The 23,482-nt window shown below is 38.5% G+C and overlaps 1 protein-coding gene across 5 annotated transcripts in view; it reads right to left on the minus strand.

Annotated features, from left to right (window-relative positions):
- tns1b (tensin 1b) overlaps window positions 1–3,883 on the minus strand; it is a 209,655-nt gene extending 205,772 nt beyond the window's left edge. For 2 of the 5 annotated variants that reach the window (XM_026911046.3, XM_026910984.3), the window contains exon 1: window positions 3,432–3,883. In XM_026911046.3, the coding sequence (XP_026766847.2) occupies window positions 3,432–3,536 (105 nt within the window). In that variant the 5' untranslated portion in view covers window positions 3,537–3,883. The remainder of the gene's footprint in view (window positions 1–3,431) is intronic. The other 3 variants (XM_026910978.3, XM_026910951.3, XM_026910988.3) reach the window with 2 other exon arrangements.
- Window positions 3,884–23,482: the final 19,599 nt, after the last annotated feature.

Here is a 23,482-nt window from a genome sequence, read left to right on the forward strand (position 1 = left end):
TGTGGCGTGGCTTTAGGTAGCTTGTTTTCTTCACCTTGCTCCAGTTGTTTTTCTCACAGAAGCTCTTTATGTCTTGGCATGGCCTACCCAGGTGGGTACAGCTGGCAGGGAGGGGTGGCTTAACTTCTGGTCTTGTTAAAGTATTCTGCTAGAGAGATAAGAGCAAAGTGTGGAGCAGACACTGTGACAGGAGGGAATGTGTTTTTGTATGCTACTGTGATACCATCCAGACAGAAAGAGGAGACGTACGAAATGCACAATATACGCCGACAAATAGACTGCAATGAACGGTATAACAATGTGCATTCATAAATACTAACCCATGCAGACAGGAATCAGATCAAGGTATTAAACAAGCAAAAGCATGCTGTGGCTATAAATCTTCACTGAAAGATCTCTGTCATTAGTATCCTGCTTGAAGACAAGCTACATTATGCTGATTATTCAAGAGTAAACACAAACTCCCACAACTAAATCTCCTCCAGAATGTATAAATCCCCCTGCTCTGTGCACACAAATCGCAACCAACAACACATTAAACCTGACGTTTCTGCCTCGACAAGTCTGAAAGCGGAAACACCGGGCGTGCCTATGTGCCATTAAGAAAGTTTGCGTGGTACCACACTATAAAAAATTAAGTGTTAGTGTTAGTAAAGAATAAAAGTAAAAAATAGTAAAAGTGTTAGTAAAACAATAAGGTTAAGTGAGCACAGTGCACTGTTTAAAGCAATCTGACAAACATATTATACAAACAGTGCTCTTTTTTCCACATTTACTGTACAAACACTCCTCTTTCTACTGGACTACCTGCTACAGGTAAGTGTGTTTTTCATGGTTGTGCAATCTGTCACATTGTTCAACCCCTCAGTAATTCCATACCACACCAGCTATGTGATTTATGGATGTGAAGGATGAAAGCAAGCAAAAGTGTCCTCTGAAGATCAGGGAACTGTTGGTAAAAGTGCCAAATAAGTATGATTGATGAGCTTATTCGTGTGTGCAGGTGTGTGTTAGACAGGTAGTGTAGTAAGTTGTAACCGTATTGATTCAGCTTGATCAATGTTGTTTGATTTCACTACATATACAATATCTCATTCGGAATAGCAAACATTTGGGTGAAAATACACAGCAGCACGAAGCCTAAATTTATCATCCTTACTTGGCTTTGTTAAATGAAAATACATAACATTTAATGGAGCATTAAACTTATTATAATTTAGTCATTTCTGATTGGTCAGAAGGTGTTAATTTTGTATAACAGCAACTCTGACAATAGTTCTATAATAACAAATTATTTAGCATTTTTGGAAGGAGACTCCAGTGTCAGCACATTGTAACAGTCTTTTCAATATGGAAAAACCTTCAAGATGAAAAGCTTTGTAGTTTCTCTGTAACATGACAAGCCCATCATTGATTATTTTCCTATACCATCATACCCTATCATATTTTATTCCTTACTTATTCAATCGAAAAAAAAAAAGTCCCTGGACACAATGTGAAAATGCAATAATGCGTTAAATATACAAAGGTTGGTCCACATTCCTTCAAGGGGCAGCCTCATTCACATACATGCTCATCTGCACATCAAAGTGAACTTGCTCAGGTCCCATAACTCTCCAGACTCACATGTGGGCTGTGATGGTGGTGCATGCAATCAATGGAGGGCATCGCACTTACATCATGGAGGCATATCGTCATAGTTTGCTTTGGAAACAGCTGCCTAAACTCCAAGTAGGAGAAAGTGGCAGTGTCTGGTGCCACCTACACACAGACAAACAATCCTGGAGATAAGCCGCTACAGAACGGGTTCCCTGCTCTGTACACCGATGACCAGAGTGAAACTACAGTGTGAATGTGAGCTGTGTGACAGGTAGTGATCCCACTGTTTCATAGCAGACGTTTATTTCGTTATCATCCTTTAACCATCAGGGGCTATTTAATGCTGATTAAATCCCATAATTATACAGCAATTCTATTCCAATGTGATTAATAAGAATTAAAATTGCTCACAGTTAGCAAGGTCAGGTTCCATCATAGTTATTAAACAGCCTGGTTTCCTTTAAACAAGGAATCTCAGTCAGCTCTCAGAGATCATTTGTTTGAAGAAGTCTTTGAACGTCAATGAAATGTCATGTATGCCATCAGGTTGCCACAGACTCAGACATTTAATAATGACCACACAGATAGGAAGAACACCAAGACAAACTGAGATCACATTTCTTCAAAGGTACAGAACTTAACATGTGTTAGTACACTGCAGTACTGTTGAAATATCACCATGTCTACAAGGTACATGTAAAGAGGTTCTGCAAAGCAAAGATGCCTTCAAAAATAGTTAAATGAAAAAGCAGGAAACAGTACAAAAAAATCATCTCATCAGCCTCGCTTTGCCTTTAACTTTTGAACTTTCTGTTTTTGATTTCACAGGAACAAACAGCAGGGCAAGAGAAGTTACGTCATGCTGCGTATGCAAACAACAGAACGCTCTCAGGCTGAATATCTGCAGTGGCATTTCTTCAGAGGCCGACAGGATCCGATGATGAAACAGGGGTATTACAATACAGACTCTGTTACCCGTGCCCTCCTGCACACCCACCCCCTCCTAATCCCCCCTTCACCCCACACAGACCACCCTACAGACACAAGTCCCCTTAGGGTTCATATCCGAAGCACAGACACAACTCTTAAACAGCACTGGACGATTCTGAACCATACGGAATGGATCAGATTGGACAAAATAAAACCGGGGCTGTTGAGAGGAAATCACAGTTGCTGCATGATTCATTTCAGTAGATGTAGTTCCTGTTACGACAGATATGCACAGATAAAGATGCAGATAAAGCAGGATTCATAAACATTATATTAATGCATAAATCTAAGAGCATCTGCATAACTATGGGTACGTGTTTGTTTTGCTTATTTGATAAGAAGATCTGGGCTCTAAGTTCTATAAGGTTCCATCATAGCTTAACGTTTCCAACTTCTGCCCTCTGGTTGGCATGCAGCAGTAACCACCAGACTACGGCTTCATATAACTGCAATTTAGAAATATTATTATGTGAGATATACTTTAGTAAAAAGTATTTTTCCCTTTTCCTATTCCGCTGTTAGTTCACACCATCATACTTGGGAACAGTGCACTCTCAGAAAAAAAGGGTACTAAACTTTATCCTTCCCTGTCACTGGGGTGGTACCTTCAGGAGTCCACCACGTGTACCTTTAGAATGTATCTTTTACCCAGAAAGGTGCATGTAAGTGTACTTTTAAAGCATTACTCTAAAAACTAATCATGCTCCGATTATGTACCTTAAATCAGTTTTAAAGGTATCCACAATTCCAGGTGAGAAATAAATATTAAAGGTTCAAAAGAGTCCCAGAGACAAGGAACGGTACAGTATAATGTTCTAGGTATACAACATAGATTTTCCTACCTTTGCCAAAAGCCTCTTTTCCTCTTTCTTTTTCTCTTCATGCTGATCCAAAGGCATCTGCAGAAAATCCTCTTCGCAGCAAATGAAACTCACTGTGCATCCCATCCGGGCCGCTCCGGGAAACCCTTGCGAGTACCCATTCAAAAATCACCCCTTTAATCTACTGGAAGCTCGCAGCTTCCCAAGCCTGCTCCTGAAGAAGAACTGTTAGTGCTTTAAGGCGGGTTGCAATAGATGCAGGTCGCTTCTGTCCTCCTAGAGCAGGTAGAGTAGGTGCGGAACTGCGCGCGCGTTCTTCCCCCCGACGCTGCGTTTCCTTACAGGAGCGAACTCGTTTCTCTTCACTCCACACCTTCTCTTTAACATCAACCTTAAATAACACAGTGATCACGAGAGGTGTCCCAACTTTTCCCCTTCAAATCCTGTTCCCAATCCCGCCTTCAGACGACTCCGCGCTTGTCCAGGAAGAGGAAGGATTGCAGTGGGGCAGAAGTTGCAGACTGGGGTGGGCTTTACACCTCAGTGATTCTGATGTTAATATCAAATCCGAGTTGCAGTAGGCTATGTCGTATGAATAAGACCAAAGTTTTGATTCGTTGGTTCAACTATGCAACGGCATCAACCATGAATTATGAAATAATCTAGGCTATCCGACAGTTATAGCCTAAATCCAACACATTAGACATCAGCATGATGATGATGATGATGATGATGATATTAGTCTATTATTATTCAAATAAATCACTGTCATAAAGCAGCTTTACAGTCATCCGAATGTAGATGTAGATACCCAATGAGCAATCCAGAGGAAAGTGTGTCAAGAAAAAACTCCTTGAGACAACATGAGGAAGAAACCTTCCGAAGAGCTAGACTCAAAAGGAAACTCATCCTCTTCTGGGTGACAGGATAGTGGGATTAGACATCATTGCTCTTCTATAACTACTGTATATGCTATAAATTCAGACAGTACTAAGTGTGGTGAAAGGATGTTCAGGATGTATGAGGATGTATGAGTGTTTTGTGAATGAGAGTCCTGGGATGAGCAAAGGACTGTCTCCTGATTACAGCAGCAGCTCTTAGGTACATATCTACAGTATCCATGTGAGATTATCCCATTAAGCAAGGGCGAGACTTAGACGTAAACCGTTTTGGGGAAGAATTCTTTGTGGGTGTCATTGCGGGATCATCTACAGCAGCAGAAGGTGATTCACAAGTGCAGACACTTCACATCAGATGTAGAGCATCAGGTCCTAAGGGTGAGAGGAAGAGGAGTCATAGCAGAAGAAGTGTGTCAGGATTAGGCACCACCATCACATGTAATTATTATAATGCATGTTATGGTGGTGTCACTAATTACTATCAGTGATTATCAGTAGTTGTTGTTCATCTGTCAGTAGTTGTTATTTATGTATCCAATTATAAACCTGACTGACTGGTATAATGTCAGTGATGCAGATCTAATTTACACACAGATGGAAAGCCCTGTTCATGGCACTCGACCAGTCATTATTAAAACTAAATACACTGCCTGGCCAAAAAGTCGCACAATCTAATATTTTGTTGCACTGCATTTAGCTTTGATTACGGTACGCATTCGTCCTGGCATTGTTTCAACAACCTTATGCAACTTCACAACATTCATTTCCATCCAGAGTTGCATTAATTTTTGGCTGAGATCTTGCATTGAGGACAGGAGAGTCTAACCACTCCGTAAAGTCTTCTCCAGCACATCTCAAAGACTTTCAATGGGGTTAAGGTCAGGACTCTGTGGTGGCCAATTCATGTGTGAAAATGATTCCTCATGCTCCCTGAACGACTCTTTCACAAGTTAAGCCTGATGAATCTTAGCATTTTCATCCTGGAATATGCCTGTGCTGTCAGGAAAGAAGAAGTCCATTGACGGGATAACCTGGTCATTCAGTACATTCAGGTGCTCAGCTGACTTCATTTTATTGCCGCACAATGAGGCTGAGCCTCGACCTGACCAGCTGATGCAACCCCAGATCATAACACTGCCTCCAGAGGTTTGTACAGTAGGCACTATGCATGACGGGTGAATCACTTCATGCATTTCCCTTCTTACCCTGACATGCCCATTGCTTTGGAATAGGGTAAATCTGATTTTATCAGACCACATGACCTTTTTCCATTGCTCCACAGTCCAGTCTTTACGCTCCCTAGCAAATTGAAGTCATTTTTTCCAATTAGTCTCACTAACAAATGGCTTTCTTGTGGCCACACAGCTGTTTAGTCCAAATCCTGTAAGTTCTCATCACATTGTGCGTGTGGAAATGCTCTTACTTTCACTATTAAACATAGCCGTGAGTTCTCCTGTCGATTTTTTTACGATGTGACATCACCAAGCGTTTTAAAGATCTCCGATCACGATCATTCAAGATTTTTTTTCCGACTACATTTCTGCTGTAAAGTTGACGGTTCACCAATGGTGAAGCTTTCTATAAGTCGATGTTTATTTAACATTCATGAAAGGAGTCTTGGGTGTCAGCACTTTGAGTAAGTTTGAGTAATTTTGAGTCAGTTGTCCTCCATGGGAATGTCTTCTGCAAAGAGAACTTTGTGATGTCCAGTTTCATGGTAACATGTCAAGCTGCATTTTTTTGGTCTTCAAGAGAAGCAAATGAGAGGCTGTTGAGGGAAATGCTGTTAATAACTGCTATAATGTACTGTACGTAATAACAGGAACTAATTATAAATGGTTAAAAAACATATGTCAGTCATGAATAAATTTTAAGAAATAATTGACAAAACGCTGTGGTGTAAAAGGAATAAAACACTTTGGGACATGCTATTATAAGAATATAATCAATGTTGGGGTGGTAACGCATCACACTATCCGGTTGTGGATTATTTTTCTATAAAACCACCCCTGTTGTCTTTTACTCCTTAATTATCACAATGGTGTCATTTGGTAACAATGTCCCTAATGATAGTGGCTTGCTGCAGCTGGGCTTCAGTAGCTCCCATATATAAATTCATTTACAAACTGTAAACAACACAACATCTATATTTGTAGTCTTTTGGAGAATTCCCTCTCTCAATGGTACAGCCCCAGCTTGCCTTTAATTACAATTGGCTAGCTAATGAACAAATTTGACATCTGAGGTCTTTTCCAATTTTGGTAGAAATGTAGTAGGAACTGATATGAGAGGTGGGCCTTTATTCCTAGCATGTAGGCAGTGTGAAATGGTAGCACAAAAACATGGAACATGGAAAAAACTTGGAACTTGGAACTAGCATTACTTTACTGCCATGGCATGTGAGGTCTCATATAAGTCAGCACTTTCAACTGGTCAACTGGATTTTAGAAAATATAACCTAATTAGAACATGGAGTTAAGCAAGATAATAGGCCATTGTTATCTGCTGTGTTATTGACTGATGTTAGCTATTAGTGCTGTTTGAAAATAAAATGAGTGTTTCTTTATGATTCTACTACATTTGGACTGAGCTAGTCTGTATTATGTAATCAATCCCCACAATGTGTTACTCAAGAAAAAAGCATGAAATCATCAGTTGTGAAACATAAAATCATCATCCTCGTACTATCTCAAAGCCGAAACATAAATTACTCCTAAAAGATGAAATTATTCCTGGGGACAGCTTTTAGTCATATTAGTCATGGAGGCCATATTGTTGCTGTGACAGGTTTTGAAACTTAACTGCACATATATCCTGGAGAATTCAACAGGACAGTTGTTGATGGGAAAAAAATACAATGCATAAAAACACAGACCACATATTCATGACTTGCTATTTTCATCCATGTTTTCTGTACCATGTCCTGGATGCTGAAGTTTGCTAAGGTCTGACTGATTTACATGAACTGATAAGAAATAGCTTAAATAAGGATTTCCTTCCTCCTGGTTTGTACTGTATTCTAGGCAGTAGTTCCTGCATTTTTCCCACCTGAACAACTGTGCTTCTTTTCAAAATTTTTTTCTGACAAGCAGTACAAATATGGGAGTGGTATGAATTGTTTATGTGGCTTAAAGCATCACACGCAGTTCATTTTTGTGAACAGGTAAGATTATATAAGTCCTGCAGCTATGTGCCATAAATCCTTCCCTCTTTGAAGCTGCTTTACCACTTTTTAACCTGTTTAGAAGAATCAAAATGAAATTGATCTCTGAATCCCATGAGAATGCACACAGCTCAGAGCACACATAGCTACGGGCCAGGGTCATGTGTTTGTCAGGCTTTAGATTGTCTTACTATTGAAAGAAACAAAGACTAAAGGCTTTAAGAGGTTGTCATTTTAGGTGCCTACAATTTTGGAGTCCATTTAGGCCCCAGCACCTTTGCTCCCATTAAAGACCGATTAACCCTTTATAGCCATGCTCCAGAGCCAGACCTCTCAAGTATCAAAAATCTGAATTTGGTAGCTTTTATTACAAAGCACAGACAAAAACTGTATACATTATCAGGCCATTTGACTGACATTGCAACCAACTAACCACAGAATTTTTGTGTAGCCTGTCTGTGGAATTTGAGAGTATGACATTTGTTTTAACTGGTTTAAAAAAAATATCTTAATACACTTTTAGTTGGAATGCTGTGACCTACACTCAGAAATATAGACCCACCCTTAATGGTTCTTAATGGGAATGAATAGGGCCTAAGAGTTATACTAGGGAAGGTCTCTAGGGCCAAGTGTTACAAAGGATTACAAGCTGAGAGTTATACTGGGGAAGGACTAGGGTCTGTGTGTTGCACTGGAGAAGGACTTGGGCTGAAAGTGAAACTAGGGAAGGAATAGGGGGTAAGGGATACACTGGAGAAGGAACAGAGTCTTAGTAACAGAGAACAAGAGCAAGACCTGTGTTAAGTGGGAAAGTACAAAGACCAGGGTCTAAGAAAGGATTAGTGACCAAGTTTGACTCTAGGAAGAAGCTAGGACCAGTGAGCTGCACTGGACAGAGAAAAGTCCATAACGGCAAGGGCACAGGGCCTGGGACTGACATACTGGAAGAACCTGGGCTTGAACACAGGATGTTATCAGGATGAGACTGACATATGTGTGAATGAGGCTAAGGCAAAGGAAGGCTTAGGAGCTAAGCCTGAATCTTCGGAAAGCTCAGGCCTGAGCATGTCACAAGGACTCACAGACTCAGGGACTATGCTTGGCAGGAAAAGAATCAGACACAGAAGAAAAATGGTACACATTACTGGAGTTGGGGATAGCTGCCAGATAACACTGAATGAAAATATATTTGTTTCCTAAAATAACACTATATATTTTGCTATATCTTTCACCATTGAACCAGTTATTGCAATGACAAATGCCTTGTGAAATGACTTGAACAACACTACCATAATTCTAGGTCAGTAGGTTCCCACCCGTTGCTGGGTGTGACTATTTACTATTATTGTAAGGCGGGATTAATTGACTAACTGCAACATGAACCAAATGTCTCTGTCTGTATGTGAGAGAAAGAAAGAGACAGAGAGAGAGAAAGAGAGAGAGATAGGGGAAGGGAACCAACCTGCTGTTTGTACATAATACTGCTTCCAAGTTTTCAATATAGATTAAAACTCTCATTTTCATCTATATTGAAAATCTCATTTATTGAGTTTGTTTGCATTAATTGTATTAGTATTAGTACACTCGTATTATTTGTGTAGTCAACAGTAATATAATTACCAGTTGAATTTCACTGTACTGACTGATGATCAACCTAAATGTATTTTCTTTGTTATGTATTGTATGTATATGTACATTGTGTTCATCTTCCACATAGCCATGATACCCTTACCTGTCTTGATGATGAATGCCAACCTGCAGTCAAAGATCAGAGATTTTCTCTGAAGTGTCTAGGGAACCTTGTTGAAGGAAGTGTCATCTGGTTTCTATTGATGTAGGAGCCAAGGGCACTCCTGCAGGCAATCTTCTGTTTTTACAGCTACAGTGGCAGACAGAGAAGATAAACCAGCATAGTTCTGAAAATCATTTCATTTTCATATGTGACATGTTGTGGTTGGTGGACTTACAGGATTTGAACTTATGTGTCTTCAATACATTTTTGTACTCCTTTAGTCAACAGTTGTTTACTGACTGATAATATGTATAGTTTAGGTTTGTATTAGGATCTTAAAATGGTTGTGAGTTCCAGTCCCAGGAGCACCAAGCTGCCACTGCTGGGCCCTTAAGCAAAACCCTTAACCCTCAACTGGTACTTGTATCCTGTCAGTGCTGTAATTTGCTTTGGTAAATGTTTAATGAAAAATTAATAGCACATGATTATCATTTATGTCCATCAGCACTAAAGTCACAAATTTGGACACTGCCACAGTGTCACTCTCTCAAAGGTTGCCAGTTCAGGAATGATCCTAATCAAAGAACTGTCCTACACCAGATAATATCAAGTAATATTTCTATTTTTGTCTCTATTTTATTACCTTAAAAGGTAATAGTAACCAAATATATTGTGGCTGATTATCATGAATAGTCCTAGTTGTGATTATGACATGAATTTGTAAACAGGGAAAACAATATGAGTTTTAATGGGCCATGATAAGATAAGGTTTATCATTATTTCTTTTGTAGATATGTGATCTATGATGCAAACCAAATCATGTACACTAAAGTCTTTGCATTTTCCATGCTATGATGACCTTGAGATTAAATCAAGGTCATGAATGCATCATCAAAGTAATGGGTGCATGTGCTATACTAGATTTTGCAATTTGAATTTGCTATTTTCTCCAATTATTAAATTTGTGTTCTGTACAGAAAACATGCAGTTATCTTTATGGAGCTCATAATTTTAAAGTAATAGTTAATGTGCCAAATAAAATTCTTGTATTTCCACTATGTTAACCCCTGCATGTGCAAAAAAAAAACAACAGTAAGAAGAAAATACAATTTGTGTGCAATCTGTTGGTTACAGTATATATGCAATCCTCACTACATGTAACTCAACTTAACTTTGACTATGGCCAACAGTGAAAATCTACTTGTATATGTAATGTAAAACTGACTTTTTTTTAAATAATTATGTAAGGAATCTTGATAGATTGAATAATTAATTAATTACTCCTCATTCCATCAGGGATTCCTGTCTGCTTTCTTGTTTATACTGCTACTAAACCAAAATATGATTGTTTAAGTTTTTCGAAACACACACAGCATTTTGTACTTTTCCAGATGTCATCTCACCAGAACTAGGAACAGGTAACCTCTTAATTATCTTTAACAGAAATTTCAGCATTTTTCCCCTATTTTGTTTAGTCTGTCTCTTGAAGCTCTGTGCCATGATCGTTTGACCCCATACCAAATCCAATACTTTTAAATAATTTGAGCTTGCTAACACTTTTTTACCATGTCCTAGCTGTAATCTGAGTGGGTTCAGGAACAGAAGGAAATGCCTTTCAGATACCAGGCCGATGCCCACTATCAAGACTCCCAGGGGCTGGGCTGGCACAAAAGTCCCTCTGTGTTAACAGAGCCAGTCCTCAGGCCAGTGCAGCTCTTATTTCTAGACGGCTCAGGCTTCCCTTGGTCACTTAAACCCACAGGTGCTGAGAGGCGATGTCTGCATGCATGTCACTGACCCTCTGCATTCCCAGGGAGCCATTTGATACAGGGTGAATTAAAACATCCGGCTGCCTCTTACCGTGCTGTGTATAACTCATTGCTTAGTCAGGAGACCTGAGGTGAAGCTGCATAATGAATTTCCTTTCCAGATGTCTATGAAAAGCTTAGTTTGTCTTAATGTCCTTTTATGTCTTGTCTCATACATCTCTAGTGAATCAAAAGTCCCTGCTGAATCATAAGTACCTTGCCTAGTGAAATAAAAGTACAAAACAGACATCAACAAAGTCGAGTAGCTAACACTTTAACTAATTCAGCAGGGTTATAGCCCATAACCGATATTTTGTTCGTTGCAAAGAAAAAAAATTGTCATAGTTTGATACAAAAACATTCAATTTATAGGTCAAACAAAGAATAATACTCATCTGCTAAATAAATAAGACAGTTCCAGGATTAACTTCAAGGATCATATATGATCATATGAGACTTAATTATGTTAAGAGAGCTGACCATGATAACAGATATTCATAGAATATAATTGTTTACCAATTTAATTCAAGGAACACTCAAGGAGCTCTCACCTGGTCAAGTCTTAAAGTACTCTTCAGCATATCAACATATCAACAATTACACATTTTGCTTTTTCTGTGTAATTTTGTTCATTATTATACTTACATTATGTGGCACCATAAAAAAAGTTTTAAACATATAGGGTCACAAATCGTTTACATTTGCAGTTACATTTAGTCATTAACCTTAATTATCCAAAAAAAAAGAAAAAACCATAGCAGAAATGATACAGAGAGAGAGATAGAGAGAGAGAGAGAGAGAGAGATGCATCAGTATGTATTAAAAGCTTGTACTCAGGGAGCATCAGAGGTAATTGCTATAAATGAGATGTTTTGGGTCTGAAACTGGGGGAGCCTGAAACATGGGGAGTCAAAGGTCAAGCTCAAGTTACATGTGTACACTAACGCACAAGTGAGCAGTATAAAGATAGCATCTGGAATTAAGAAAGGTGACATTTAAGCAGCAGAGGATTTACTAAGGTAAGAGTCACAGTCTTAATCCAAAAGTGAAAGCCAGTAGAGAAAACTGACTCAAAAGCAATATCTGGCAGAGCCTTCAAAGAGTTGATTAAATCAGTGGCTCTGTAGTGACTGGATACACTCACTTCCCACATGAACATTGAGAGCTGCACAAAACTACAAAACAAAAGCAAAGTATGTTTATCAAGATTATCCCTGGGGCAGGCTATTATATTCAGAAAACTAGTATTATCATTATTATTAACCAAAATCAAACGTTTTTCATTGACTGGAATGAATAAAAAATGTAGACCACATTAGGTCTAAGATTTATAACCCTTTTTTTTTTTTTTACCAAATACCTTTAAAATCCATAACTTTAAATACAAAGTTCACTGCAAACTTACCAAGTTGCACTTAGTGTCTGTCTGTTTTTTGTTGGGATCTCACTCACTCTGAGCCACTTTATCCTGGTCAGGGTCGCATCGGTACCATGCATCAGTACCAATCACATATACTGAAACACTTTAATACACTACTTACTATATGCTACTTAGTTTTGGCATTTTAACTATGAGTAATAGAAACAAAAATACTTTTTTTAAATGTCTGATATTTATGTGTGTAATTGTCAAACAGCCCAGCAGAGGACACCAGATGTCCACCTCTACTACTTTGCCTACTGTGCATATTAAAATTTCTAATACATTTAATTACATGAACTATATTTCACATTTGAGAAATATTATCCTGAGACAGAAAAACAACAGATATTTCTTCTTCTGTTTTTTAGATTGTGATGATGTAAGCATGGCACTTAATTCACCAGCGTCATCTGGTTTATATTAACATCCTGAAAATTGTCCCAGTTGAGGCAGTAGTGAAACTCTAAGTCAATAATAAAGATGGATAAATAGACTCTGCAGAAGCAGAATGTAAACTGATTAACTTATTGTCACACACTTTTGCAAATATACTGTATGAACTATTATTAAACAAAAGATCAGATAAGACAACCCTTTCTCTTTGAGAATTCAAAACACACAAATTGTCACAATTAAGGGTAAATCTCTACAACACATAACCTCATGTCAATCAGAGCACAGAGCATAACTTTTATACTAACCCAGGGTCTATTCACATCCTTTAAAATGCTTTTGGCACATTGGCACATAAGCTCATTTGAACAGGTTGGGTACTACTTGACACTTTGCTGATTCAAAACTTAACACTGAGTTTAGGCGTCACTCAGCAACCATCACTGCGACTACTGATCACTGATTCAGGTGTGAAGGACAAGCAAACGGCTTTAGAAACCTTAGACACTTAGACACTTGGAGTCTGATGCTTGAACCAGCACTAAAGCTACTACTCAGACTACACAGTTTTTTTTTGTTTTTTTTTTGAACAAATTCATAGAACTCTAATGAACTCAGATCTGAAAGCACTTGAAGCAGTGGGGGAGATCAGAGACAGAGGCACTACTGAAACACTTACACATATTTTTGTGGGTGAAAACAAGGTAAGATGCACACTACAGATGGATATTTGCTTTTTGCATTAAAGATTCTTTCTCCTCCAGAGAATGATTGGATTCAGAGGCAAAGAAACATCTTGCCTTCTTGTTTGTCTAGGAAAAATGTATGTCATGAATTTCTCCTGTACTGTGATTGACAGTGTATATGTTGGTAATGGGGATGGAGTTGGTAAATCAATAGATTAAATGTATCATTTCATGTTTAGAGCCAAAGCTGGTGGGAGGAGGTGAGATGCTTGGAACTGCACTGATGTAGATATGAAGTACTGCTGTCGTCACTGTAGTGTTATATTTTGATAGATCAATGCTCTTACAAATAGTATTCCTCTGACGCTGCAGCAGGACAAAGAACAAGAAACAATGTACAGTAAGTAGATTTTTATTCCTCAGTGTTTTGTGGTAGTCCAAATCATAATGGAGAGATTCCAAGATCAATAAGGCTGAGACTGTATTTGTATTGCACTTTGACCAATAGACTTTTCCACAAAGCAGCTTTCCAGATCTAGATCCTTACTAAGCAAGCAAGTGGCAACAGAAAACTCCTTGAGATGGCATAAGGAGAAAAACTACACTGTAAAGAGGAACCCATTTTAATTTTAAGCCTGTGATAATTTATAGTACCTTGGACGTGAAGAAGAAATTCTAAAGTTACTGACTGTGTTGAATATACAGGATGTATATGACTATATGACTCTCAATATGAGCGCTGCATGTGAATTCAATATTCTATGGCATCAAGGTGAGATAATTCATAGCTGCTATAAGACATATTTTGAGTGCAAAAAAAAAATCATCCTTGGAAGAGCATTCTTTGCTATTTATATATTCTGATATACAGTATCTAGTGGCTTTTGTCCTTGTTACAGTTTTTGCATGTGGCTTTGGTAACATTTAATATCATATATATAAGCATGATCAAGATGTTTATGCATCTTTGACATCCACATTTTGTGTAAATATCTTTAACAAAATGCCCAGAAGAGAGAGTAAAATACTTCCAATGAAGGTGGAAAACCTCCAGTTAGGAAAAATTGGATTGAACACCAATGTGTGTTCACGATGTGACAAATAAACAAGGTGAGGCAATCATTTTATGTTTCCATATTTAATATGTGATGTTGAATTCTTATTTCATATACAGTAATTACACAATCTTGACACAGAAACCTTTATTTTTTATTTTTGTCTTTAAATCCTTACATCTTCAAAACCAGGTCAAACACTTTAAGTTAGTATTAATGAAAATGGTTTATAAATCTGCTTGCGTGGTAAAATGTAAGTGAGACCATTTTAACTGAGCTAAGTGCTTTCTCTATTTGGAAAGTTTAATTTCACTGACACATGAGACACTAATGGAGCTTTCTCATCCTGTTCAGCATCTTTCCCAGCAGTCTCCTGGCTGCTCTCACGTCTCTTTGTAGTGACGTCGTTGTGTAGTGTTGTGACCGAGAGCACAAGCTCCATACACTCGCTCCACTGCACACACTCCACTGCAGTGTGCTTTTTTTGTTCACTTTTTTGTTGTGTGTTAATGTGTCTGTGTCTGTGTAAGTACGTCAATGGAACATGGAGTGCAGGCTCTAGCTGTGTGTGTGGCAGGTATCTGTCTCTGTCTTCCTCTTTCCAGCACTGCTCCTTCTCCTCCTGGATTAAAGAAAACATCAAGAAAAAAAAATCCTGCTTCGATGTAGAAGATGGCAGGTATACGTCAGCAAATATGCATCCCTGTTATGACCTTGCATGTTCTGCTCTGTCCGGTCTACTTAGAGAAATATGTATTATTAGCTTTGGAGGAATCAGACAGAAAACAGGCAGGATAAATGGGAATTGGGTTTCTCTGAGAAAGTATGTTTGTCCGCTCCCTTTATTTACCATGGAGACATTGGACTTTGATCTTTAATAAGTTTCTTTGTATTTGTGTGATTCCATGTGTTCCTGTGTGACCAGTATGTCCACGTATCCTCCGACACACCTGTTGAGTAGCTGTACCAACTGATGACCAAGCATTGGAAGCTCCAGCCCCCTAACTTGTTAATATCAGTGACAGGAGGAGCCAAAAACTTAACTACATTAAGTCTGACCTAAAAAAACAAGTTCTGTAGAGGACTAATTAAAGTGGCCCAAACCACAGGTACACACCCTTTGCAAGAACACTGCTCTAGAGTAATAGAACAGAAGGTGACTGAGCCTTATTATTATTGTTATTATTATTATTATTATTATTATTATTATTATTATTATTATCCCACTATTTCCCAGAGGAGGGTACATTTCTGGCTCCTCTCAAAAGCCCTTGCTTATGTCATCTCTACTTACTACTGTTGCCTTTGGCTTGCTTTACAAAAAGTATTACAGAAATGTAAATGTAGATTTAGATCCATAATGAGCAAGAAAGAGGTGACAGTGGTAAGGAAAAACTCCCTGAGAGGACATAAAGAAACCTTTAGAGGAACCAGACTCAAAAGTGAACACACCCCTTTCTGAATAACACCCAATAGTGGCATTATAAATCATCTACAGAATCTACAACTGTATGCTGTAAACTCAAATGGTACTCAGTGTACAAGCATATTGTGTATGTGTCCTGGAATGAGCATAGGACAGTCTTTATGATTACAGCAGCAGTTATACCAAAGCAATTCAATTCTGCAATTCAATGAAACATGTTGGAAGAGCAGTATTTGACAATAATCTAAGCAGTAATGCTGTAGAGGGCCAGATTGTGGCTATCGGAGTGGCAACATGGGGGGTCATCTATAACTGCCAGGCTCTGGTTCACCCAGATGTGAATACTTTTTCAAATCATTTGACAAGATTCTCTTATTCTGAGCAACTTAACATGGTGGGGCAACAGTTAGCGTGGCCACTTCACAGTTCCAGGGTCCCCAGTTAGATCCCGAGCTCAAGTTACTCTCTGTATGGAGATTCTGTACATGTTCTCCTCCTGTCAGGTCATGTGACAGGGTCTAAATTAATTTGTTTTAGATTTACTTTTGTAACACATTATTTTAGACCATTTTATTTTACTTGGTTACTGGCAGGTCAAATGACCAGAATATAAGCTGTGTAAAATAAATATGATTTAATTTATTCATCTGCAGTAAGCATTTTATCCAGGTCAGGAAGCCTATCCCAGGAACACTGGCTGCGAGGCAAAAATACACCCTGGATGAGATGCCAGTCCATTGCAGGGTACCATGCACACACACACACTTATACACTCATTCACACCTAGGGGCAAATTAGAATAACCAATCTTTTGGGAGGAAACAGTAGAACCCATAGGAAACCCACACAGAGACATGCGTTGAAAATGCAGAACTCCACACAGACAGTACCTCAAGCTTGATTGAACCCTGATTTGATCATGTGTCACCCTAAATTGTCTGTTGGTCTGTCTATCTATCTGTCTTTCTCTCTGTCTATTGCATTTGTTCAGGGTCTCTTTTTCCCGAAATTATTGACATTTCAGGTCCAGATTGTGGCGCAGCACTTTGCAAGAAGTATATATTTTTTTTCCAAATATTTATATTTATTATTACATCTGAATTTGGACTGTATTGGTTTTACACAGGGACTTGGGGAAATTTAATTATTACTGGGGTTGATTGCTGTTTACATAAATGTACATGAACCTTAATGTTAACTGTTATCAAAATTGTAATATGGGAATATGAATTTCCTGTTTACACACTATTAGCTTCATTTTTTCTATGCCGGTTGGGCATTTATTAGTGGAATTTATTAGTGGAACAATTCCACCAACACTTTATTAATCATTTAAGAGTCAGAAAACAACAGAAACAGCAGATATTTTGGAGAATCAGGTAGCAACTACAATACATAGTATAAATATAAGAAAACTAAACAAAGCACTAATAAGATGTTAATATTGTCAAATGTATTCATGATTTATATGAAAATATTAGTTAGAAATTAACTTCTAATATGTGACACCCCTAAAGTGTTACCATATTTTGCACAGATTCAAGACATTGTCCAGATCCCGCAGCTGTTGACGTTGTTCCGCATCGACGAGGAGAAAAACAATGATGTGGTTGCAGCCATTCTCCAAGCTTTTCTAAAAGGTGCAATTTGATCTAGTTTCCACATTGGTATCACAAAGTCAACAGAAAAACACAGACCGGTCTAATTACCTCACTGGACTGCATAGGACCGAGCCAACACTCCAATCCCCTCCAAAGGCCCACAGGCCACAGTGGAGCCAAAGGCATACTGAACCACACACCCAAGGCCCTATCGAAAAACCAAGGGCCTCTGAGTCACCTCTAAATGCCTAAAAACTGAGAAAACCACACCAAGTGACTGTCAGTGAAGAGTGTCGATAGTGACTACGTCAGGGTCCTGATGACCATGTTACAATGGTATGAACTCCAGTTCCACCATCAGCCCCCAACCTTATTGAGGCTGCAGGCTTAATCAATTCCAGATCCTGAAAAAGTCGCTGCTCTGACCCAAGAATTTTGTTCCCTTTTGGACAGAGACTGAAGTTTCTGAAAGTCCTCCCTTTTCCCTTGTTAAAGTTGTCTGGTGTTATTCATGCCATTATTCATCACAAGACTGGTTTACTTTGGTAAGCCTATGTGATGCATACTTTATTGTTCCTGTCTCTCCAGAACACAGGCCTATTTTTGAGGTTCACCTTCATGAGACAGGTGCACCTGTTCAAGGTCCTACCCTTCAAGCTGTCTCTAGCCCTACAGATGTTCTTCATGCAGGCTTCCCTGTCATCTCTGATAGCCAGAGGTGCCAGGATCTTCCCATACTTAGCTGGCTAGCCCCTCTGTGCCTTCACCACAGAGCAGGCTGTTCAGGATACATACAATCTTGTCTCATACACATCTCAAAGCTCACTCTCAGGGTACACTCTTAGAAAAGCTCTCTAACACAGAGCTGAATCACTCAGTTTATCAGTGTAGAGCTGGATTCAGTGAGGATGATAGCTACCCTCACACCTCACCACATGACAGACATCATAATGAGCTCCAACAAAATGAGAGCAGGCTGCTATGTCGGATTTCTACGAGAATGCTGGGGATGTTGATGGTGCCAGCAGTACTGGTGCTCTTGAGCCAGCTGGATCTAAGGGAATTTCAGAGATGAGTCATCAGCCTGCAGATGTACCCCAGGTGCAACCAACAATGATGCATTCTTATTTCAGCAAAAGGGCCACAAGCCCTGAGCCACTGGAGATCCAAGACCTTTCTCGTAGTCTCTCCACTGGAGAAAAATGGTCACCATGGACACCTCTCTCACTGGGTAAAGAGAAGTGTGATGCAAGAGAGAGAGATTGGAACACATCAACTCACTAGGATTAAGGGCAGCCTGGCAGGTTCTTCCTCCATGTGCTGAGACTCCATCACATTCTGATCCACTCAAACAAAAGTGACAGTCAGCTGCATAAATATATGCACTTCACCAGACGTATACCTGTGGCCAATAAATTGCCAGTGAGAATCTGGTTTCCATTGTTACCACTGCCCTGGTGTCTTCAGGTGTTTATGCATAAAAATATATATGAAATTGAGCAATTGATCCACAGTTTAAAGAAATTCTTCTATGTAAAAACAAGCCCAGAATCAAACCTGGGTTCAGACATAATCAACAGGCCAAGTCTGCTGACTCCTTATTATCTTTACTGCTGTGACAGAGGGAGCAAAGTGGACAGCAGAACCCTCTCATGAGCCCTGTAAAAAGAAAAAAATGTAAACCCCTCTGCAGAAGGCTCAGCTGCACAGCCCTATAGAATGCCTTCAAGACAGCAGCAAATAATGTGCTGTAGACTAGAGTTAAGACTGCCTTAGCATGTATAAATAATGATCCTCCACCCAACAGAAATAATCAAACACCTAACTTGTTTTGTCATGTATCAGCAAGTGACTGGGCTATCTCACAGTGCACAATTTTATGAAAGAACTATCTTGCACATTTATGATATCATTAAACAGCAACCTGACAACATAAACATGATGGCTGAAACAGCAGATGCAGAATCACTAGGGTTGAGAGCTACATCATTTTTGTACCCACTGCTTCTCCAGTTATGGGTGTTATCTTATTAAGGCCTGAGAACCACTGTACCAGCATGTTAGTCATACAACCCACATTCTCCTTTGCGTCATAACCTTTGTGAACCAACATGGCAGCTCTCTTATGTTTGGGTGCATGGGTTTCATACAGAGCTTCATCCACTTGTATTGTATTGCCAGTAAAATACTGAAGAAGCTTGCTCGGGAAGGAGGAGATAATGGGGAAGAGGCTGGATTAATGAGGGAGCTCACTATGAGAAACAAGCCATTGGTATAGTGAAATATACACACTTTTTATATAACAACCAATTTCATAACTATTGGCACCTTAGGAAAATTAGGAAAAATAAATAGATAATAATAACATATGTAATGACTATTATTTTAAATTAAACATATATTGTAACAGTACGGTTTATATACTTCAATGTTAACTACTTCTTTTTTCTGCCAACAATGAATATTTGGCTAAGCCTCCTCTGGACAGAATAATAGGACTTAGCCTTTTCCTGAATTATTTAACAAGGTTGGAAACACTTAGGGGGATCTTGAATACTCATTTGTTCAGATAATTGTAAGCTTTAAGGTTTCATAGGCTCGTGCATGTCCTTCAGTAGAAGCCATTTCTGCAGGCTGAGATGTCCAATGCAAAACAGTAATTTCGCAAGACATGATTATTGGGATAGATACATATGTTTGATTCGTTATCATGGTGATGCTAATTTCTACAGCTAAGTCTTCTCTTAGCAAATGCAACAAGGAAAAAATATAATATTTGTCATATCTGTACAATCAAGCATGTGTCTGGTTGGAGCAAGCAAATTTGAGCATACACAAACTCAATAACCTCAAAAATGCTTGCTCACCTAAATACCTGCAGTTGAGATTAGTTATACCTGATTATGACCCACTGACTGTATATTTGATATAAGAGTGAAGCCAAAATGTCTCTGAGGCCCTCTAGTGTCTGGCTGTAGTACAATTTCTAATCCTTCCCATTCCCTTGTTAGAGAATAGAACACAAGCCAAGCCATTTTAAGTTACTTAATTTACAAATTATTTTCAGGAATAGTGTTCCGTCATTTTTACAAGTTCAGTTGACCTTGATAGCGCCACCAATATTTTTCTTCACAATGAAAGCATTTTATAGGAGTTATTTGGTGATAAATAAAAGGGCGATGTTGATGAGGTGATTGACAGTTTTAGCGAGTGCTATCTTTACGACAAGCAGCGAGCACAGAAACTGCTGACACGTGTCTCTCCACTGGGTAGAACAACCAGTCTCTGTCATTCTCTCGAGGCCCATGACAAGAGCTATCATAGCTCCCACAGGGGTCCAGGTAGACACAGTGAGGCTTGATACTCTCATCAAAGTATTGCATTTGGAAAACATTATATTAGATGTAATTTGGTTGAGTGAATCTTGTTTTCTTTGCAAACTCAGATCTGGTGTGGTGAGTTAGCAGTGGAAAACCCACAATGGAAGCTGCTGCTGTGCATGTTCTTCTTTCCTTTTATCTACACCGGATTTCTGGTCTATAGGTAATACCACATTACAGCACATTCTCTAAACAAGAACCAGTATACCAGTGCATCCTGGCCTTTTTATCATAGCCAAGTGATATCATTAGGGCCAGATAAATGATCTCAAAATGGGCAAAAGTTTGTATTCCCATGGTCTTGAATGAAAGAAGAAATGAAAGAAATGCATTTTACATTTTATCTACAAAAATTGTAGACCATTGTAACATGGTCATCAGGACCCTGACGTAGTCACTATCCACACTCTTCGCTGGCAGTCACTTGGTGTGGTTTTTATCTATATCTTTAAATACAAAGAACTCAATGAAGTTAAAAATAAATTGTGGGTGTATCCTGGAACAAGACAGCTATTCTAAATATATTCAAAAAAAATTCCAAAATATTTTTTTGGGGAAAAAAAGCTCTCTTTTTTTCTTTCTTTTTCTCAGGAACATTTTGGCCTTTCTCATTATTAAATATATACAATACACCAACATATACTGAACGATTTTGCTTGTTAATTGTGATAATGAAGGAATATTCCTGAAACGTCTGTTAGTGTCAAATACATGTGGTGTCTTTTTTTATTTTTTTCAAACGGGCATGTGGATTTATTTGTGTATATTATATGCTGTATGTGGTACACTATATGGCCAAAGGTTTGTGGGCACCTGACCATCATCCCCATATGTGCTTGTTGAACACCCTGTCCAGATTTAGTCCCCCTTTGCTGTAATAATAACCTCCACTCTTCTGCAAAGGCTTTCCACTAGATTTTGAAGTGTGGCTGTGGGGATTTGCTCATTCAGCCACAAGAGCATTAGTGAGGTCAGGTACTAATGTCAGGTCAGGAGGCCTGGGGTGCAGTCGGTATTCCAGTTCATCCCAAAGGTGTTCAGTGGTGTTGAGGTCAGGGCTTTCTGAGGGCCACTCAAGTTCTTCCACTCCAACCTTGGCAAACCATGTCTTCACGAAGTTCGCTTCTTGCACAGGGGCATTGTCATGCTGCAACAGGTTTGCGCCTCTTAGTTCCAGTGAAGGGAAATTGTAATGCTACAGCATGTAAAGACATCCTATACAAATATGTGCTTCCAACTTTGTGGCATCAGTTTGGGAAAGGACCACATATGGGTGTGATGGTCAGGTGGCCGTATACTTTTTTTTCAGTTTCAAGTGTATTTGTAACATGCACAATATGTCAGTGACAATGGTACATCGAAATGCTTGTTGTGAGGCTCAGGTACTCTACAGCTGTACATCAAAAGATAAAAGGGGGAGGAGACAGGAAAGAGGGGAAAAGAGATTATTTATATAAATAAAGATGAAGCAGCAGTACAAAGTAGCATTTAAAAATAAAGTAAAAAAATATATAATTAAATGGCATAATTAAATGTAATATATATATATACACACACACACACAGTATATATATATAATTAGTTTGACCTGGTGCTTACAGAAAGGCATTAAACAAAATCATTTGCAATAACAATGTAAAACTGCATATTTTACCTGTAATACTGTAAGTTCTCATTTATACAATTATGAACTGTCGATGCAAAGATCCGCCACAAGGGGGCAGTGTTTCTTTTAGAATGTTGCTGGCATATTCACATTTATAAGAAATTTGTACTATGAAAGCTAGGAAGGAGAGTCAGTTAGATTCATTACTGCAATAGATATTATCAGGCATCCTTTATAATTATATAAATATAATGATGATAAATGTGTATCTGTGTGTCGCTTTTAGGAGTGATGAGGTCATCCGCAGGGAAGCAGAGAGGACAGAAGAGGAGAAACTGGTTATGGACTCAGTGACTGGGATGTCTGTTAATGATGATTATATAACAGATAACAAATGTTGTTTGTTCTGAAATGTGTGCCATCTTTAGTATTTTATCATATTAATAAAGATATTAAAACAATATCACTATTTGCTTTCTGACTGTACCAAAGCTCAGAATTTTTTGTTTGTTTGTTTGTTTAGTTTGTCTAGTCAGGGATTTATCATGTTTTTTCACCATTTTGAGTTGAAGAATCAGACAACAGTGGCTTTTTTTTATTTTTTATGTGCTCTCTTAAAGAGAAAAATGCCCAAAGAGAAACTGACCAAGCACCCATCTGCTATGTTTACATCTAACTTTAAGTTAAATTGATATTATTAATTACTATGAATTAATATTGTCATATTTATGTATTTAATATTGGCTTTTGATTGAAATTCCATTTTTTTACTGTATTTACAACCCAATACATACATTTCAGTATGATATTGTGGTGACATAAAACTGTATGACAGTGGCACCGGACTCTCAGTCCAATACCTTGCAAGAAACCACACTTAAGTTCAAGTTAGAATCACAC

The sequence above is a fragment of the Pangasianodon hypophthalmus genome, chromosome 5, assembly GCF_027358585.1.
Source record: "Pangasianodon hypophthalmus isolate fPanHyp1 chromosome 5, fPanHyp1.pri, whole genome shotgun sequence".
Lineage (NCBI taxonomy): Eukaryota > Metazoa > Chordata > Actinopteri > Siluriformes > Pangasiidae > Pangasianodon > Pangasianodon hypophthalmus.